General features: G+C 41.1%; 1 protein-coding gene across 5 annotated transcripts; it reads right to left on the reverse strand.

Moving 5' to 3' along the window:
- Positions 1-2084: 2084 nt before the first annotated feature.
- On the reverse strand, positions 2085-19889 carry LOC6596358 (reticulon-1-A). Of its 5 annotated transcripts, none has more exons than XM_026987137.1 (6): positions 18619-19889; positions 14154-14189; positions 2808-3015; positions 2536-2744; positions 2361-2466; positions 2085-2296 (listed from the first exon to the last, which is right to left on the reverse strand). In XM_026987137.1, exons 1-6 carry the CDS (start codon positions 19739-19741, stop codon positions 2227-2229), a joined length of 1752 nt encoding a protein of 583 aa, XP_026842938.1. In that variant the 5' UTR covers positions 19742-19889; the 3' UTR covers positions 2085-2226. The 5 variants fall into 5 exon arrangements, with proteins under 5 accessions (XP_026842938.1, XP_026842939.1, XP_002021496.1 ...); XM_026987138.1 differs by lacking the exon at positions 18619-19889 and adding an exon at positions 14752-14827; XM_002021460.2 differs by lacking the exon at positions 14154-14189.
- Between the last annotated feature and the right edge of the window lie 449 nt (positions 19890-20338).

Below are 20338 nucleotides of genomic sequence, written 5' to 3' on the forward strand. Positions count from 1 at the left end.
AGTTTTCATATTTCAAATTGAAGTCATAAATGTTATACAATATGTACATATACATACATACCTGCATATACACTATATACATGGTGTATTGTATGCATATAACGTTTGCTTATCAAATTGTAAATTAAAAATTAACAAGTGTTTGTATTTGTAAAGATTAAAATTAAACTAAAGCGATTATTGATTGTTATACATACATTATACGAAAGTTTTCATCTGTAGCTAGGCGAAAAGAAAGAAGAAATTGAAGTCATATTAAATATTACAAATAAATTCAAATGTAAATGTTTTCCATCTGTGTTGTTAATCGGGTGTTATTAGTCGGAATCGGATAGATCCTTATCAAAAGTGATCTAGAGAAAGTAAAAACTCTATGGATTCCTAGATTAACAATTAATTTCCTTTCATACAAGTACATTCACTTTCCAAATGAAAATATATCACTGAAGGAAATCTTTTTATTGGAATTTGAAACCAACCTTAATAGACTGGAATAAATAAACTTTATAGAGAAATCAAAACTAACAAGTTGTTTTATTTTTTTTTCGAGAATTATATACGCATAAACACCAATTAAAAGAAATGTTGGGAGTGATGACACCAGAAGCTTGAATGTCCTGCCACATCTGAAAAAATGTAAAGGTTTAATAATCTACGACAACGAAAATATTAAAACCTCAATTTGGGTAATTTTATAAGAGTTTATTTTTATTGAAACTTTACGATCATATCCAACTGCTGTTGCTGTTGCCTCCTTTAAAGAATTAAATACGACTTAGAGCGTGTTTTCTGGTTGTTGTCTCGATTCTCTATTCTTAGCAAACTTACGGCACATATTTGTGTGTTTGGTTTTTTGCGATTACATATTTATGTAACGTTGCACTAAACTAAAGAAAAACCCTCGAAAAGTTGTTGCACTTAGAAATTTCAATCTCTTTTCAGACGATGACTCTTTTCTGATTTTCTTTTTCTCACTTACATACATTCTGTATATATGTATCTATATATACTCGTAATTATACATATTTAAAGTGTATTAATTTGCAAAAATATCTATTGTTATACATATATGTAGTCTGGTTTAGAAGAACACCTAACGTACAGTTGAAGGATAAACTGTACCTTCGATACACATGCACTTATCTGGGTATGTCTCTCTTTCTAAACGAGCACGAGTACGAGTATGTGGGGAGGCTTCCATCGACATAAGCAATTCAAACGTAAAGTTTGTTCAACAATCGAGCAACAAAGAGTCACAATTATAATAGTAATGAACATTTAAGCAACAATTGCAATGACTGGCCGCAGCCTTAAATAAATTTGCATTAAATATTTGATTTAATTTTATGTAAAATGCTTACAAATTAATTGTACAATGTGAAACAAGGCCAAGTACGAGTGTGTAAATGAAGCGGTAAAGCTGCTCGAAATGGTTCTTTATAATATTTAGAGTATGATGATTTACGACCATGTTCGTATTCCACATTGAGGTCCTGTGACAAGCGTGTATGTTATCTTGGTCCAAACTTTTGGCCACGTTTACGAAGATGCGTTGCAGCGGTCGGACGCCAATTTGTGTATTTAATGACTTACGGATCAGCTTACTTATAGGTATTATATATATTTTATTAAAAATGCTAGAAAACACAAAATCATTAGTTGTGGATTTTTTTACTTCATTTTTATTTTGATTTTTTCTTGTTTGTTTTATTTTTAGAGTAATCTTAGTTCTTCTTGTTGGTTTTATACAAAATATCAACAAAAAATGGTCAAATTATAGCTAAAGCAAAAATTTTATTAAAAAAGGATCAACTAAAAGAATCGAATTGATTTGAAAATTACTAAAACTCAGAAAACTGATAATTGCATTGCTGCGTCTATATGTATATATTTTGTTTGTTTTCAAATTCCTCCACTTTTCACTCTTATTTCTTTGTTTCGTTCGTTAAAAACTTAAAGACACTTGGACAATGTTTGAAACTTTTAAAAGTTACTGTTTCTTTTCTGTTGCTGGTTGATAAGTTGCTTGGGTTTCTCTAACTTTGATTTACAATTATCGATTGATGTAGATTGCAATTATACAATTAATATGTAAACGTTGCTGGTAGCTTTGTTATTTATTTATGCCTGGATGAATATTAAAACCATTCAAATAATGCTTAGTAAATAAATAAACATGCTGTCGCTGCTCCTGCTCCTGTTGTGGGTGTTGCTATTGCGGTTCGTTTACTTGTCCTTGTCAGACTCGGCAGCAGCCACGGGCTTCTTGTTGCCAATGGGGATGGCCACTCGGATCCTACGGAAAGGAAAGAGATTTTGTTATATTTTCTGTTCTCCCTGGGGGCTCACTCCACACTCACTTGTCGGTGATCTCTGTCAATTTGCTGCGCACCAGGTCCAAGTAGGTGTCAATCGATTGTTTGTTGTTCTCGTAGACCTTGGGCAAGGTAAACAGCGAGACGAAGGCTGTGGAAATGGAAGAAAAATAACTAGTTAGTAACTTCACAAATAGATCATTTTTAAAGATGAACCTACCCAAAATGACCAGAGTCATGCCATTGAACCAGGCACCGATATAGGTGAAGACCCACAGGATGACGCCGAACTTGATCGAATCGATCAGATCCTCAACAAGAAACAGACGCCTCAGCTCAGCGGTGAAGCCATTGATATGTGCCACAGCAACGCCTGCAATGTTCTGTACCTTCTCCTGCGACAGCGTCAGGTCCAGTTCGAGGTATTCCCTGCAAAAATCAATAATAACATAAGTAAGTGACAGTCCACTCCCAGGACTCAACTCTACTCACTTGAAGGGATGTCCATCGCTGGTCTTTTGTACGGCCTGTGTCACCGATTTGTAGATTCTGAAGGCGACGGTGCCGAAGAGGGCCAGGAGCGACAAGTAGGCGAACACGCTGATCACGGAGAAGCTGGATATGGCCACTAATGTAATCAGGCCGGCGCCGAACACAATGCCGGATTTTTTCACATCGCGCCAGTAGATGAGGGATTCCACTGCAAATGCACAGAAATTTAAGAACGTGTTAGTCACAGTCATAAATAATTGCAGAGAATAATTGCTCTTTAATGTACATTTATGTACATATGTTTGTATATGCGTTGGGTGTTGAGGATCGCTTGTCAGGGAAATATTTTCCGTTAAATATACTTAGATAAGCACATTTTGGCTAAATTAGCTTTGGATCTATGGATAGTTAGGAAGTTTGATATTAGCCGAACGATGACATTGTCTGCAATAGTATTTACACTTTTTGATCAACCTAAGGTGGATAGAGGATATAGTTCACGGAACTACAAAGGTTCGCCAATGGACTTTTCACTGTCTTGAAAATAGTTTCTAAAATATTATCTAGTTCTTTTCCCATTCTCCCATACAAAAATGAAAAAAAATGAGCGATAAAATGGACAAAGTGGACTGAAAAATCTAAAATACATAGATCCACGCACACATACACACTAACACACACATATTTTCATTCTATATCTTTTCGGCAATTATGCAATCTCTGAGACACTCGTAAATATACGATTGTCTGCACTTGTAGCGCACCTCTCGGGGCCCCCAACTGTCTAGGTGGTAATTGTTAGTATTTGCTCGACAGCATGCAACTAAGCTCCCTTCCCTCCACCCACTGCACCCCCTTCGCATCCTCCTCCTTTGCCAACCCTCTCCGTGGTTCACTCACAAAATTTCTTCGACATTTCGTTTTCGTTTATTCTTTGGGATTTTTCTGCGGATCGTTTGTGGTGCGCGTTCGACGTTCGTTGCCAAGTTTTGAACACTAGGGAAATATTATTTGGTGGCTCCGAATAAGAACAAGAGGCCCCTCAAAGAAGAAGAAAATTGTCCGGACCCAGCCGGAAAACACAAAAGAGAAATAGCAGAAGCAGAAGCAGACAGCCAAAATGAGAGCGTGTGTACGAAGAGTGGAAGAGAGAGTAGAGTGTGTGGAACGGAAATGAAATGGAACGCTGAGGAATCTCATGGATCTCATGCTGTATCTGCGTATCTTCTCCATTCGTTTTCATTGTTGATATTGGCATTCTTGATTTTATTTTACCGATAAGAAGTCCTGCCCACTTTCGGCGTCTGAACCAAACCCAATTTAGATATCCAATAAAAAATGTTTCCATAAACAAAGAAAATAGAAGAAATAGCAAGTAAAAGAAATTGACCTCGCTGGAAATATTGCTGATTTTTATTTATATTTTTTGTATGTCAACAGTCATAAGCAATTTGTTTTCTTTCCATATTAGATACAAGTATGTCAAAAACGATCCAGTAAAATGAGAGCCTTAGGATCTAATGGTGGATCTGTGTTTTTTGGGTATCCCTAATTATCTGAAAATTATGAGTAATTTTTTGATTATTCCATAGATTAAAGCGGACGAAGATACAAACACTCGACCATACATTCCTTTCTTCTGACATATATTACTAGTCAGAAATGGTAAATGATTAAATATCAGAGAAACATCCCACAACAATCCAACAACAATACTTTCCTTGAAATTCTCATTAGGTTTCAATATACATATCTAATTAAAATACTTGGGAACGCCAGACAGCTCCCTGCCTAGCTTAAATCCACTATTTATAAATGTCTCTATAGAATACAGCTAAGTAAATATGTAAAAACATTGTTGAAGAGCAACAAAAAAAGTTAAGAAAACTAGTTTTAGGCTCACGGTAGATCTAGAATTGATTATGCAAATATGTTGGAAACAAATTAGAAAGGAGACAACGATGAGATGGCAACCAATACCTATCAACCACATGTAGACCTTAAATTGGGTTAAGCTCTCTGAGAAAGCTCTCTCCCTCATGGGAGAAAGTAACATATCTCCTTATGAACTGCGTTCAGCTATCAATTGAATAAAAAAATGTTCGTTACAATTGCAACAAATATTCCCAGTTTCAAAGAGATCGAAGCCCCGGAGAACTGGTTTAGGTCGCCTTGAAACGGGTTTGCGCCGAAAGTGAAGTGCGGCCCACGATCATGATGATGCAGTCACAGCCGCAGTTCCTCTTCTTTTGTATGGATATAAAAAACAAGTTGGAACCGCCTATAGCGGCTATAATTCGACTGTGGAATACCCACTAAACACATGTTGTGTATATAATTGGAATAGGAATAGAGAATAGATTGTGTTAATCTGCTAGATATTTATTTATGCTGGAATTAAAACGTTTGCTATTTGGGTAGACAATAGATAGATTGGGAAGAGGAAGAAAGCCTTGTATCAAACATGAAAATTCTTGTACCGCTTACGGTATTTCAGACCCAAAACGGATATAGGATTCTGAGCTGCATAGATAGGGTTTTCTCCATGGCATTAAAAAGTCAAAATTTGTATATTAAAATATTTGTTCTATGTGTATTGAAAAGTGCAATTGCAAGCTTGGATTATTTTGATGATGAGCACAAAATTGTTCGCTGCCAGGGAAGTACACAACGTGGCAGATAAATGAAAATACAGCAACAACATGTATATATAAAATATTTTCGCTGACAAATAAATTATGCAAAAGTTTGGGACTGGAGCTGAACTTTTGATGAAAGGAATATTCACAAATATTCCTATATTCACTCTATAAGTCGGAAACGATCGACCTACCATGAAGTACATATGTATGTATATCATATCTGCAGCTGCCATAGAAACAATCAATCTTCAAGAGTAACTATCGATTCGGTCTCTTAAGTTGGCCTTTCATTCATGTTATATTCGAATTTCATTTCATTTCATTTTTTTTTTTTGTTTAGCCACGTTGGCGACTGCGCTGTCGCTGTGCTACTGCTGACGTAGCCAGCAATCTCAGCGCCTACTCAATAAATATTTCATTCAGCGCCTCGCGCAGATAAGACCCTCCTCCTCTGATCGTTGTTGTAGTTGTCTCTGGTATATCGTGTGCCAAAAGTGGACAACGTGGACCAGACCAGACACAAGGCGCATGATAAGGTGCCTCTGCCGGGGAGGAGGGGAGAGGAGGGAACTCTTATTACCTGGTCCGCGCTCGGGCAGCGACTGGAAGTTGCCGTTGGAATTGTTGCGTGAGTAGCGTTTGCTGCCGCCTGCCATTTTCCGCTGTTACAGTTACAAACGCCTGGCGCCAAAATGTATGCAAAGGTTGGGGTTTGGGATTCGGGTTTTCGCGTGTCTAGCTTTAATTATAGCTAAAAACACTTAGTTAGTGCAAACTTCACACACGAACAAGCACACAATCACACACGTACACGACGATGCTGCCGACCGTCTGACACGAGCTCCGTTAAAGAACTGGAAGAAGTTGGAGCAGAAAACAAACCAACAAGCGCCCAATTAGCCAGGCAGAGGCAGGCGACGTATGCAGAGAGAGAAAGAGAGAGCGCAACAGAGGCGGCGGCAAACAGGTTTTCTGAAATGGCAGAGAGAGACAGTGCACAGCAAAGCTTCTCCAGACAGGGAGAGAGCGACGATCCGCATTGAAAGTAAAAGATAACGCGCATTAACAATAGCAACAATAAAACGCGAATGCGGGCGCATCGAAGGCAGTGACAGCAACAGCGACAGAGCACAAGCAGAGAAATATGTCAGCAACGTGTCAACGTCAACCTCCACCGCGAACTTGGGGCCTCTTCGGCTCCGGCATTCGTATGTCACCGAAGTTGGCCTGCCTGCCGGCTGCCCTTACGTTGCCTTACGTTCTACGTCTGCTTTGCGATTTAATATGAATCATGGATCCGAAGCGTGACCAGCAATGGTGAAATGGTAAAAAATGCCGTGGCAACTTCCCTCAGCTTTAATACGAAATCAAAAGTTAGCCAGGGGCGGCAGTTCAATGCACTGCCAGATGAAAACGGAACTACGTTTTATGGAACTATTATCTTTCATTCAAGTCAGAAGCATTTAGTGCACAGCTTGTCTGGCGGCAAGAGTTCCATGTGCAATGTGAGTGGATTTCCACATTGCAGAAATCGGCTTAGAACGCAATAGAAAATGAAACTGCGTTTGTTTTTTTAGTTTATAGAAAACGGTAAGAGTGACATCATTGTAGAAACACCACCTTTGTCCCTGTCCGTATTTTTCCGCAAAAACCCCACCCCAACATTCCGTTCTAACGCCATCTGACATTTATTTTGCGTTTTTGGCGCGTTCGAATGAGTAAGCTATGCTTACATGATATCATGCCTGCCCCCAAACAAAGAGCCTGAGAGCGAGAGAAAGAGATGAAAGCAGAAAGATAGGGTGAACAAAATTAAGGGGGAAGGGAAACGGGAACTGTGTCTCTGACATAATTCGCTAATGTTGTTAAATAAACAAAAATACAATAATTTGCTGCACCTGACATTGTCAGAAAGGCTGCGAAATTGCATAAGCAGCGATAATCATAATAATTAAAAGAAATTTGAACAAAGAAAATCTTAAAGGAAAATCAGCAAAAAACGAAAAGGAAACATGACATAGAACAAGAAAACCAACCTCATAGAGGAAACCCAAAAATACCCATTTAATTGTACCCACTTCTAGGGTGGTATACAAAGAAGCAACATGACAAGTCGCTATACTCATGGTTCCCTTATCATTGTGGAGGCTTAATCAGGAGGGGGGACATGAGTTGTCAGGAGGAAATATCCCCTTCTAAATGCGGCAACGGGGATTATAATATTTTTATGACTCCAAGCAAGCACCTTCAAAGTATAGACGTAAAAGTTAATCATAGTTAAAGGAAGAATTGATTATTCTCTATTTCTCCAACAGAGTTGAAGGGCTAAAGATATTTGGAGATTTGTAGGATTCGACTGAGTAAAGCTCCGATAAAAGCAGAAACTAAGCAGAATTTAATTGAGAATCAAGTACGATTGGACTGATAGATACGAAAGAGCTTTGAACATAATCAGATAGTGGAGAAAAGAGGAGGGAAAGTTATCTATTGGTTTTTTAAATGGAAGCTCCTATACGTAATACTATTATCGTTTCAAGAGGCTTTCGCCTATCAGAGAGGCCGAACCAACACAGTTTCCCATACTTTTGATTCTATACGTTTCTTTCTACACGTTTCAAAGTTCTCAACAGTTTCCCTTAGACACGAAAAAGAATATTTATAAATAAATTATAGCTGCAATTAGAAACAACGCACAGGCGGACTGAAAAAAATAGTGAAAGAGAGAGAGATCGAGAGAGAGAGGGAAAAGCGCGAGAATAAAGAAGAAATAAAAGAAATTTCCTCACGGGAAATTCCTTATTTTTCGGCTAGCCATGCGGTGACGAGGGGCCACGCGATAGCCCTATCCACTTGGTGGGAGTATGGGTAAATATTTCTGGCATACTTACACGACTCACGATTGAGAGGCAATTCTTTAAGTTCGCCGAGCGTCTGCAGCAGACCTTGCAGCGTTTCCAGAGCAGATGCCATTTCTTGTGTGTATTATTTGAAAATATCTCTGTATATACTCAGTATATGGTAAATATTCTATCACTAAAGCTTTCCTACTGACTGCAATAGAGAAGACAAGGAAAGACAATAAAGCGAAAGTTCCCTCAAAACACAAATACACACAGACAAGAGCGGTTCACGGATCGAGGAAATGCGAATGCAACGGCGGGCATTAACATTAACCGTAGAATGGCAACTAAACGACTCGCGACGATCCAATCCGAACCGAACCGAACCGACAATCGATCGACCTAGACAAAACCGCCACCGAAAGTACCTCGCACTCGGAACTGATATGAGAATAATATAGCGACGAAACGCGAAAGACGGCGACGGCGGACGGTGGACGACCGCAGTGACTGGCAAACATAATGAGATTAGATTTATATTAATATATCATTTCTACAGGATTTATGTACTACAGTAAACCTTCTCTAACTCGAAACAGCCTATATCCCAATATAAAATTACTTCTTAAACCGAATCAGCGTAAAGAACTGCTAAAGAAAGGAAAAATCTATTAATCTATCTATTGCTTGCCACATGAACAGACAGACAGACAGATATTAACATGGCTAGATAATAACACCGCGTGCAAGGCTATCAAAAGATGTTACCCATATAAGGGAAACACCAAATTTGTCTAGTTCTCTCCTTGTAGACTTTAGTTAGGTGCTAAAACGGCTCCTCGAACAATAAACGACACTTTCGTATGAATTTGTACAGGTCAACTGGAGTTTCACGATCACTTTTTGTCCATTTAGGCTTTTGGGGATGTTCGCGTTAGAGAAGTTTGACTTTATTTGGCGATAAATGCACTTAAGAGATAATGCGTGCCCGTCTCGATATGCGTTCGTACATACATACATACATATGTCGCCAGAGCGTTCTGGCAGAGCGTTAGGGCACCTATCCAAGTTATATAATTAGAAAAGACCGAGAAATTCCGCGGAGCTTCGCGCGCGTCAGAGAGGGGTGAAGAAGACACAAAGGGAAGAACTTCCACGGCAATGACAAAGACAAAGTTGCGGATCGGTGTTTCTGTCAGCTGCAAGTGCAGGTCAGCATGCCGAGGAGTTCAAGATATTCGGTATAAAGCAGCGTTTACGCGTCTCACACTCGTACTGGGTCTCGATCTCGTTGCCGTCTCTGGGGCAATGTGACGTTGTCAAAGTCCGTACAACAACTAAATACAATTAATTTCAGATGCGCTGAGCTCAGGGCAGGGCGCACATAGATACACTCATACACACTACACAGACAAACGCACCACAGCAGCCAGCAGGCGGCATAGGGGCTGAGACTGTGATTGGGTACCGTCCCTCTCCCTCTGCCAGAGTATATTGCATATAGAACGGGTCGGAAAAGGCCGTCCACAAGTGAGCGGGAGAGAGAGAGGGTGCACAAGGTGTGCTTATGCATAAAAGGTGAGGCAAATCCACTCTCCGAATCGCACATTAAGAACTATAAATGAACCAAAACCAATCCAGTCGAAACGTTTGAGTCAATTCAGCGGCCAAACGACACTAAGATATCCGATAATCAGTTTCTATATAAATAAATATATAATATAAAATGAGCTGGACAGCTATTTATATCGAATGGCTATTGATACTGATGTAGAGTATAAGTATACTTATACATACTTTATCGGGTTAAAAAAAACCCTCCCTTAAAAATATATCTTTTTGGTCTTGGAGTAACAGGTAACGTATTCCGTCTGAGCGTTTCCCTGCGAGTGTCTCACCTCATAGTCCATACACTTTGGGTCCAACGCTTGGTTGCGTGTGTTTATTCTCAAGCAGCTCACATTTGCTGTAGCTGTTAATGTAGTTGTCGCCTCTCACACACATACATACTCAGTCCACAATGCAATTTAGGTAGCGACTGCTTGGACGGATTTGAACATGTCACTGCATGCAGCGCCAACAGGTACCAGGAAAGGGAAAGGAGGGAGAGTATTAAGACGTACACGTGATGCCCCGACATAAGGTCTCTGCCAGGGCTGCGGCTCTAAATTTCCGATTCTGTCTACCTGACACGTCGCAACTGGTTTTTTTTCAAGTACGGTGAAGGTTCTTCGGCAGGACTATGTTGAGCACAGTCGAATTTCACTAACCGCAAAGAATTTCACACTAAAGCCATCTAGCTAACAAAAAATGTATGAAAGATACGGTAAACATTCGTTAGATATGTTTTAATATTTGTATTGAGTTCACAAAATATATTTTAGTTACTTTGTTGTTTTTAAGGTATTTTCAATACCATTTTCAACAAACGATATCTAGATCCAAGAAGTTTCAATCCAAGGGACGAATTTCCCTGATATTGGGGAAACGATTCTATATCTAAAAAATTTGCATTTTATTTCACGTAATGTTCAATTTACCGCCTTCATAGTCAAGCTCCACTTTAAGAGTTCAACTGCTTGACGGCCCAGACGTCGTAATCTTTAAACGTTAAACCGCACAACAACAACAGAACTACAACAACGACAACAACAGGCACAACAACAATAGACCTACAACAACGACAATGAATGGCTGAGATACTTAGCTAAAAAGCTAAAATTAGCAGGGAACTGTGAACCAGTCGTAGACGCTAACGCTGATGCCGGCCGGGAGACAGCTGGTGCAGGGGGTGCTCTTGGCCGGCTGGCACACTGCTTGCAAACGGTTGGGGCCAACTGCTTGCACATTAAATAGAACTGCTTTTGCGAGCAGTGCGCACTGCTTATCTTAAAGCACACGAATTAAATTTAAATTTAAATTGAAAAGTTTCTTTTTGCAGTCGTGACACATTTGCCTGATAAAATCTGACGTCAGAGGCGAAGGAAAGCGAAAGCTTTTGGGAATATGTACATATGACTTGCACTCTTTTATCTTTTATTCTTTGTTTTTCAGGCTAGTTATCAAGCTACGAACGTTAAGTCATTTCAAGCTTATCATTCCTATGCGCATTGTTGCTAATTCTGTTTTTGCACTTGAATGCAAATTTTTCGCACATGGAATGAAATTCCGTCTTCTTTTTGGCACAAAATTAGCAAAGCTAGAAAAATATCTTTGATGATCTAATCGGTTCGCCTGGAACTTTAGATATTGAATATATACATACATATGCACATACATATATTTTGTATGCCAGTAGACATACAAAAAGAGAACTTGCTTTATTGATGTCGTCCGCGGCACGTAAGCATTTCACTTTGGCCGCTTTCTCATTCTCCATTCAACAAGAATTTTGCTACAAAGAACTAAAGCCCGTTGTATTAGATTGTTATTATTCATTTTAGTTTGTCGGTCTACCTTTATGACTCACTGTGCAGTGAAAGCTCTTTCAGTTATGATGGATGTACTTTTAAATTGCTACAATAGTATTCTTTTACTGAAATTTACAAATCTATTCGTTGAAAAGAGAGCCCACTGTATTTATGTGTACATTTTCCATGTAGCATATATTTTAATGCCCAAAAAGAGAACTGAACTAGCAGATATTAATCATTATTCTTAACGCTACACTAATTATGAGAAAATAAATCGCTTATATATAGTTTCATATTCACCCGCCAGACGCTTGCTTGGCTGGCTTTCCTTCACGCCCAAGAATGCCAATGTGGGCCGCCGCCTCTTGGAACGGCTCGAGTGCCCAGAGTGGGCAGTCCACCGCGAAAAGCACTCAAGATCCGGCCAAGCCCAAATTAGGTATTGTACTCCAGTCTGAGCCGGGCGGGTGGTGGCCATGAAGCCACAGGTTCATGCTTTGCCCACTCGAAGAAATTATTTCTCGCCAATAAGAAGTGAGAAGTGAAGAGAACATTTTTGCAAAGTCTGATATGGTTGGGGGCCAATAAAAGTACATACTCTTCAAATATGGATTTCTTTTACTTAGTGTATAAAAAAATGAATGTGCATAAGACTCAAGCCGCCAAGACCTCTTTTCGGTCGGGTGGGCAGAGAAATTTGCCTTTAAAGAGTTATAGGTTATAATCGAAATCGAAATATTTAAGATTCTATAACGATTAAGATAGGCGATCTCTGAAGTGCTTTGAAGTTTATCGTCCCTATTAGCTTCATCCTTTGGCGTTTGAACTTTCATAGCTCTTTCTTAGCGTAGGCCTACAACGAATCTGGGATACAAAGTGACTAGTTTCAAAAAATGTATATACAGACCAATCTGTGTTTAGGATAACAAGATTTTATAACGATTTACTCGTAAATAAGATGGTAGCGTAAGCACTCCACATAAGAACGGCTTAAGTTTTTCATTTAAAAGAATCTTAGTCAAATTTTGTGCCTTATATGGTATTAATATAATCTGATAAATGCAGAGAGATAAATGCTCAACAATCTCTAATATTCCTCATTGAAAAGCGTATCAATTAATTCGAAACAATTTTCTTAATTGTGTTCAGGAATTTCAAATGGAATCAACTACGTCTTCTTATTCTTTGTGACTAACAGATCAACAAAGATCGAAGTGCACGATTATGGTGTTGTCTGTTCATGATTAACATTTTGCCGACAAGTCCAAAGCTCAACGAAAGCCTACAGACAGAGACAGACTGAGGCGCGAATTAGTCACAACAAGAGTTTAAAAAGGTATACTAAACATATGTATAGTACATATGTATGCTTGTATGTACGCCCATATATTTATAGGGAAAGTGCATGTTTAGAGCGTTGCTTAGACGAAGCTCCGATTGCATGCGGCGCCCCATCCTGTCCCCTTCTTCTGCTCCAACCATGCCAACAACAGACGCCCCATATCAGCTTGCAATTTATAGTCGGGGAAAAGTTTTTTGTATACGGAGTGGGGTTCGCTTAGCATGCGATCCGATTACGGTTAGAGCTCTCGTTCGCCGCTCCAGTGCCAGTCGTTTGCATGGAAGGTAACTGAACTATATCAAAGCGACGACTAATTACAACGCGACTGGACAGGAAGGGACCTCTGGGTAGCTACCCCTTAAATGCAAATGCAAACTATTTTATAGTAGCCCTTAAAGCGAAAGCAAAGTAAAACGAAAAACGCATAAAAAGCAATCACAGAGGTTCCAGAAATCTCTCATGGAAAAAGCTCGGTATTCCTGAAATCTTAATGATTTCATTTTAATTAGTGCTAAATCCCTGTACAAATATATTTATATAAATAATGTCCTTGAATGCATTAAGGCTTACGAGCCATTGTTTTTCGGTTGCCCATGGGTAGATGGATATTTCAGGAAAACTGTCGAGAATGCAATATTTAATATTAAAAGCACACACTCGCATCGACAACGACGCACTCGACAGGATATGTTGAATAATGTGGCATACTTTCGGGCGTACTACTTCCCCATACCCCAAGGCGACAGCAAGTGGTGCACAACAACAACAAAAACAACACCAAGAACTTCCAGCACAATAAGCGCTCAAAGCCTGCCGCATACTTGTCGGTGGGCTTAACAAAAAAAAAAAGCCGGAAAAACAAAGCACAGCGAGCAACTAAAAAAAAAAACGGAAGGAAACGAAAATGGCAACGGAGTGGGGGTTGGTCGGATGACATCATAACGCATATTGACAGACAGTCGGACATGGGCGCCATAAACGCGATGCCGCTTGTACAGTCGTCACATTACCCATTACCCCTCAGCCATCATCCGTTTTACCCAGTACTATTTCTGGTCAAGCGGCGAGGGTGGGGTGCACACAGTTTGAGAGCCACTTGTACCACTTACCTTGCGGGTGCAGACGTTCGGGCTTGAACCAGGCATCTGAAAATAAGCGATTGATATATTGATTTTCGTTAGTTAGCGGTTAGTTAGTGGGGTGCAGAAATAAGGACGGAATGATATACACAGATATGTATAAGGCGTGCAGGGCGTAAGGCGTGTGTTACATTCAAAGAGCGCTCTAGGAGATATTAGATGGAATAGATTATCAAAAGAATAGCAAGCAGTTTAAGCAGAGCAAGCACATTAAAGCAGTCACCAATTTATAACGGTTTTTTCATACAATTTCCCAATAGAAGTAGCTAGATATAAACCTACATATGTATTTGTATTGAAAGCTCTATTGGGCGGACACAGGCCTAAGAATGTCTCGTCCGCCCAGCAGAGATAGTCGATGGATTGAATATGTACACATATATAGTATATGACTACGAAATGAGGTCCCCTCCACAAGGAAGCTTTCACTGCATACACCCATTATACAATCCATAATTCAGATCTACCCCATACGCCATACCACAGTTGTCAGAGGTTAGTTTTGTTTTTGCCGTTTTTCCACCTTTTTGGGGTGAGTTTTTCTATTAATGCTAATGGAAGAACTTACTCGGATCAAGAATGGAGCAAATGAATGGGCGCTGCTTGCACACGCCATTCTGTCCGGTTTCACCAATTGCAGACATTATTTATCTACTAAAATGCAGTGTTTATTTTTTTATTTAAAAATCGTTCTTTTTTATGCACCCACGAAAGGAATTCAGTTCGTTCCTTTAACTTCTGTATACAAAAATGTCCGGTTTTATTTGATTGTTGTTGTTGATTGACACGAATAGCACTACGCAGAAAACGAGAGAGGGATATTACGACGTTACGATATTACGCTATAAGTATTTCTTCACTTCCGTGTGACGGCCTCACGACGCGTATAGAGACTGAAACGTAGAACGGAGAGAGTTTCATCCCAAAGCATGCCGAGGCCCGAAAAGGACAACCCTACTCGAATGCCCAAAGCGCTCGCGCCGTGAGAGTGCCTGCTCAGGCCCCCGCCGTGCCCATTTTCCACCTTATTAAACCTGCTCTGCTGCAATGCAAAATCAATGACTGGGACAACCCTAGGGTTGAGCAACCCCGCATAGCCCTGAACTCTGCTCCGCCTCTGGCTATAGCTTTAGCTTCATCTTTGGCTCTGGCTTTGGCGGAAAAAGCTCCGACTTGAGGAAAAAGTTTTCCCGTTCATCGATTTCACCCACTGCAGCTGACCCTTGGAGACTTTTCCTGGTGTAGACTTAGCTCAAAGACATTGGATCTGGCGCATGCGCCGCCCCCACCGAAACTTTTGTTTTTGCGGTTGTTTTTGTTGGGCCGGAAATTACCAGACGGCGACAGCTATGGGGGTGCGGTATGTGTATGGTGCACCCAAATTGCAGATGCTGTTGCTCCACCCACCCCCAAATCCCACTACTCTGCCCCGCCCTTGGCATGTTATTGCGTGCAGTGTGAAAATTAGAAAGGAAATCAATCAGCGCACACGGATACGGGCAACGCACTATTGGGACACATTTGTACATATATTTCCCCGGGGGTTGTTATGGTCTCTAATGGATTGTCCTTGTTCTGGCTGATAAATATCTCACGTTGGCTGCTGACCAACTTATGTCACAAGAACTTGACGCATTCCGTATGGGATGCCAAGCGTGGAAAAAGAGTTTTTTCTACCTCATGGCCCAGTTCTAAGAGAATCAATATGGGGTATAAGAGGAAGTTTCCAGGTTCGTTGGATGCAATGCAAAACTATACAAGATGATTCCGTATTTAGAATAGATTTATACTTAAGATATAATAGTTAATTTAAATTTCAGCCAGAAGTTCTGCCCATCTATTGATACCTCCAGAACGAGTATCGATCAAAATAAATCTATCAATTAAACAGTTCCCCTGAAGAACAGTTCCAAAGTTTCTTTGAGGTTAGGTCTGTTTGAGGCATAGTATGTATGTGCATTTGTTTAATAAAGCGACTTTTTTTTGTTGTTCAACTCGATCGTGATCATGCATGATCTCTCTTGTCCCTCCCCCATCGCGGGAGATGCAATTAACCAAAAATACTTAAAAAATCGAATAGAAACAAAAGAAACTTTGTTTACACAATCCTCGGCACCGGCGACGCGACTCACAATTTATTTAATTTGCGTCCGATATGTGTACATATGTACTATGCACGTACATATTTACAATTTCTGTTCCACCAAAACAAAATAAAATAAAACTTATGTTTCCCTTTCTGGATTGGGATATTATTCAAGATTAAACAGGCATGGTACCACATGTGAAGAAAATGAATTACCAGGGGATGTGGGCTGCCAATGAACTACAGTTAAGAAGAATGCGCCGATAAAGCAGAGAAGATAAGAGAAGAGAGAGGGAGTGGATCCTAAGCTTCAGTCAAGCTGCAGTTACAGAAAGAAAGAGAAAAATAGTGACGAAGGAAGATGGAACAAAGGAAACAAGTAAAAGCGGAAGTACGAGTATGGCACCATGCAATACCCATTACACAGAATTGTTTCTAGTGCACTTGTGCTGTCCTGGAAAACAGTTCCTGCATTTGTCTTTGACATTTATCCCATGGGAATGATTTTACTTAGATTGATTTAACATTCCGACCGCTTATAGATTATTCTTATTAATATTTAGAGTTACCCCAACGGGATGATTTTCTGCAAAATTAACTAAATTAAATGAAAAGGGCTATTTTACTACATATGTATCCTGAACTGTATGTAACCAAAGTCTTAACGTTAACAATATGCCCTCGTAGACATCAAGTACTGGGTATGCAAATAAACCAAATCCCAAACGAAATCAATGGCCAATTGGAAAACAAAAGAAAAAGTATAATAAGTGGGGGGGATAGTAAAGAGAAAAGAGCAAGAACAAATGTACATACATATGCATTTAAATTGTAATAAAAATAGCCGCATAATCATTCCACAAAAGGGATGCACAGACTGCAGCCAGATCAGAGCAGAGCCCCAGGGCGTCGATGGAAATTGCTAATTGGAAAAATGTTTTTCTGTAGACAGGAGCATGTATAGTATACATATATGTACATACATATTTGCGCAGTGAGGCGCACTACAAAGAGGAGACCAGAGTGGACCATGACTGGGATGAGGGAACACGAATAGTAGTAGAAAAATATTAGTAAATAGTAGCAGAATTTGCGATGCAAGAAACCATTCTCTGTTGCGCTGCGAGTGGCGCAAATTGCTTTAATGGACAGCAAAGCCAAAGCGTAATACAAAAACTAAAACAATAAAAAAAAAACACTTAAATAATGTGAAATATGAGCGGGCATACGTCAATGAACGCAGAGAGCGGGAGGCGAGCCATTTAAAGAGGTGAAATGTAGGTGGAGGAGGGGAGGTCGGGTGTATGACTCCGACAAAGCAGCTGATTCATGCCGGTGGAGCATCTAGAAAAATTGTGAAACTATTTGCGAGAGTGTCCCAGTGTTCATACCAGGTATAGACCTCGTATATGTGTAGTTTTATCGTCTATAAACCAAATTATCATATTTTTGTATCTAAGTCATTTAAAAGTAGGTTGGGTTAGGTTTATGGGGCTGCTTGTGTGATGGTGATGAAACCATCCCGAAGCCCCAATAAAGAATGCTAGTTTCCCCAGAGGTATGGTCGCCAGGCTGTCCAGGTCCTCGAAGAAGGCTCCTCCGAGTATACGGTGTCGCCTTCCCTTAAGTGCGGGATAGCTAAAGAGGAGGTGCCGGACAAGGTGTTGCTTTACAAGTAAATGTCATGCAGTTTTATTACCCGTATTACCAGGTTTTTCTTCTGATTTACTGTGTCATAGCGTGCAAAATCTATTTGCTACCAATCTATCAATCTGATTCCGATAATTCTGGTTAAAGAGTACTCTCCACTTCGACGAACATTCATTTATTTTGTCCACATTTTCTACATATGAAAATATACAGTATAGAATAAGCGTGAATCACGCGCCCCAGATGACGATCGACCATGGTAAGGTCGCCGGAGCGGATGAAATGCTGCTTCCAGGCAGACAGGGATTAGCTTAAGCCTATATTAACTTAGTAATTGCACGTTATCCACTCACACTCCAGTGGGAATCTTTAGCTATCAAATATCTAACTTTGCGGCGCGATATAAAATACATTACTCGTAGGCGATGACATCATGAGCAGAGTGAGCAGGGAGAATGACACGCCAAAGCAAAAGCCGCAAAGAGAGCGGCGAATGACTAACAAAACGCACAAGTTGGGAGAGGAGAGGGTCAGGAGATGGGGGCAGGGCCAACTGGGATGCAAGGTGCGGTCGCAGGATACAAAAAACAACAACAGCACCAGCAAAACAATACTCTACTAAAATACGGTGGCGCACAAATTAATTAAAAAGTGGAAAATTTAAACTGTGGAAAAGTTCCAATAGGTGCTGAGACTTACCCAGTCCATATTTGTAGAAGATCTCCTCCACGGACACAATCTTTGGCTGAGGCTGCGACTTGGATGTTGGTGTGGGCACAGCAGGTGCTGGCCTTGGCTTCGGCGTCTCCACTTTGGGTGCGGGTACGGCAACGGGCTTGGGCGGCTCCGGTTTCGGTTCTGCTTTGGGCGCAACTGTCACACTGGATTTGAAATCCTCTTCGTCGTCAAGATCGGTTACCAGAGCGGCTGCTGATACAGCTGCTGGAACCGGGACAGGTGCTGGTGCTGGAGCTGGGGTTACAGCGTGGGGTGGCACTGGAGGAGGAACCACCACGGGCGGGGTGACTGTGCGCTCCTCCCGGAAATCGCTCAGCAAATCCTCGGAGGAGATGAACTTCTCGTTATCCTGCTCCTTAAGAGCATCCACAATGGGCTTCTTAGCCGGCGACGGTGTGTACGAAACGGACGGCGATTCTGTATCGGAATCCTGGTTACCCACGGCGGCGGCGGCGGTGGTGGCGGATGTCAGGGGTGCAGCTGGCATGCCCAGGAAGTCATCATCGTCATAGAAATTGGTGTTCGCCGGGGCCGTGGGCTCAAAAGGTTGGAGAGGAGCCGCGGGCTTCTCACTGAAGCTGCCCAGCAAGTCCTCCTCATGGACAGCCGCTTCCGGTGCTGAAGTCGTGGGTGCGACGTCCGTAGCAGGAGCAAGAGCCGGAGCAGATGTGGCTGCAACTGGGACACCACCAAAGAATCCTCTCTCGGCGTTCATAAAGTCGCTGGTCAGGTCGCTGATGCCCTGCTTGGCACTCTGGCCGGCACCCTTGAGAAAATCGTCGAATTCGTCTGTCTTCTGGGCGAACTTGGCATCAAGCTGCTCCTGCGCCTCCTTGGCCCCGGCGGACATGCGCTGGACGAAGGCCTGGGGGTCACCAAAGTCCAGATTCTTTTGCTCGTTGGCGAAGTAGTGCTCGGTGTGCGCATTGTCGTCCTGCGCGCCGCTGCTGACGTTGCCAACGTCCCCGCCTTCCCCGCCCACCAGGTCCTCGTAGGCCTGGCCAGCCTTCTGCGTGGCCTTGTTAAAAATGTCCTCGGTGGTGGCCGCGGCCTCCTTCTTCAGGTCAGCAAAGTTGAAGTCCATCTTTGTGGTCGTTCAGATGCGCTTTCCGGCAGAAATTATTTTTCGCAGATATCCTTGTTCCGATTAGACTCACGAATACACACACACGCGCACAAACCCGCAGCTGATTCCTTCTATTAAATTAGCAAGCAAAAATATTGGGTGCGAAAGGGAAGACTTTTATCTTTTTTTCGGTTACACGTTAAATTTTGTTTATACGGCTTTCGCGTTTGAAATGTTGACAAAACGAGTGGAAATCGAAATATGTAACATAAGCAGCGCTGCCAAGGAGGATCCAACTGGAAATTTTGAGTAAGAGCGGAGAGCTCATTTTGAGTGCTGTGAGAGAGCGACAAATGCGCAAAAGCCGCAAAAAGCGACAGCGAAGCTTTTACCATAGAAATGATTTTTTGCAAAGCTAAGCTAACGTGATGTATGTAATATATTACAAGATGCATGAAATATACCATTATATACCAATAAATCATGAATATATCTTCACATAAATTACGACCTCACACTATCGATGGCACTATCGATAGTATCGTTGGTTTTGAAATTGTGCGATAGATGGTTTTGCAGCCCGAATGGCACAGGGCTACGGACTTTTTGATCGCC

This window comes from Drosophila persimilis, unplaced genomic scaffold (genome assembly GCF_003286085.1).
Source record: "Drosophila persimilis strain 14011-0111.01,24,50 unplaced genomic scaffold, DperRS2 tig00000124-arrow-pilon, whole genome shotgun sequence".
NCBI lineage: Eukaryota > Metazoa > Arthropoda > Insecta > Diptera > Drosophilidae > Drosophila > Drosophila persimilis.

Bases quoted from the DNA above. Each gene is read 5' to 3' on its own strand.
- LOC6596358 (XM_026987137.1), bottom strand. From the start codon at position 19,741: ATGGACTTCAACTTTGCTGACCTGAAGAAGGAGGCCGCGGCCACCACC. The intron at 14,190-18,618 runs GTAAGTCTCAGC...GCTTATTTTCAG, and splicing joins CTTCTACAAATATGGACTGG to ATGCCTGGTTCAAGCCCGAA. The intron at 2,745-2,807 runs GTGAGTAGAGTT...TGATTTTTGCAG, and splicing joins AGCGATGGACATCCCTTCAA to GGAATACCTCGAACTGGACC.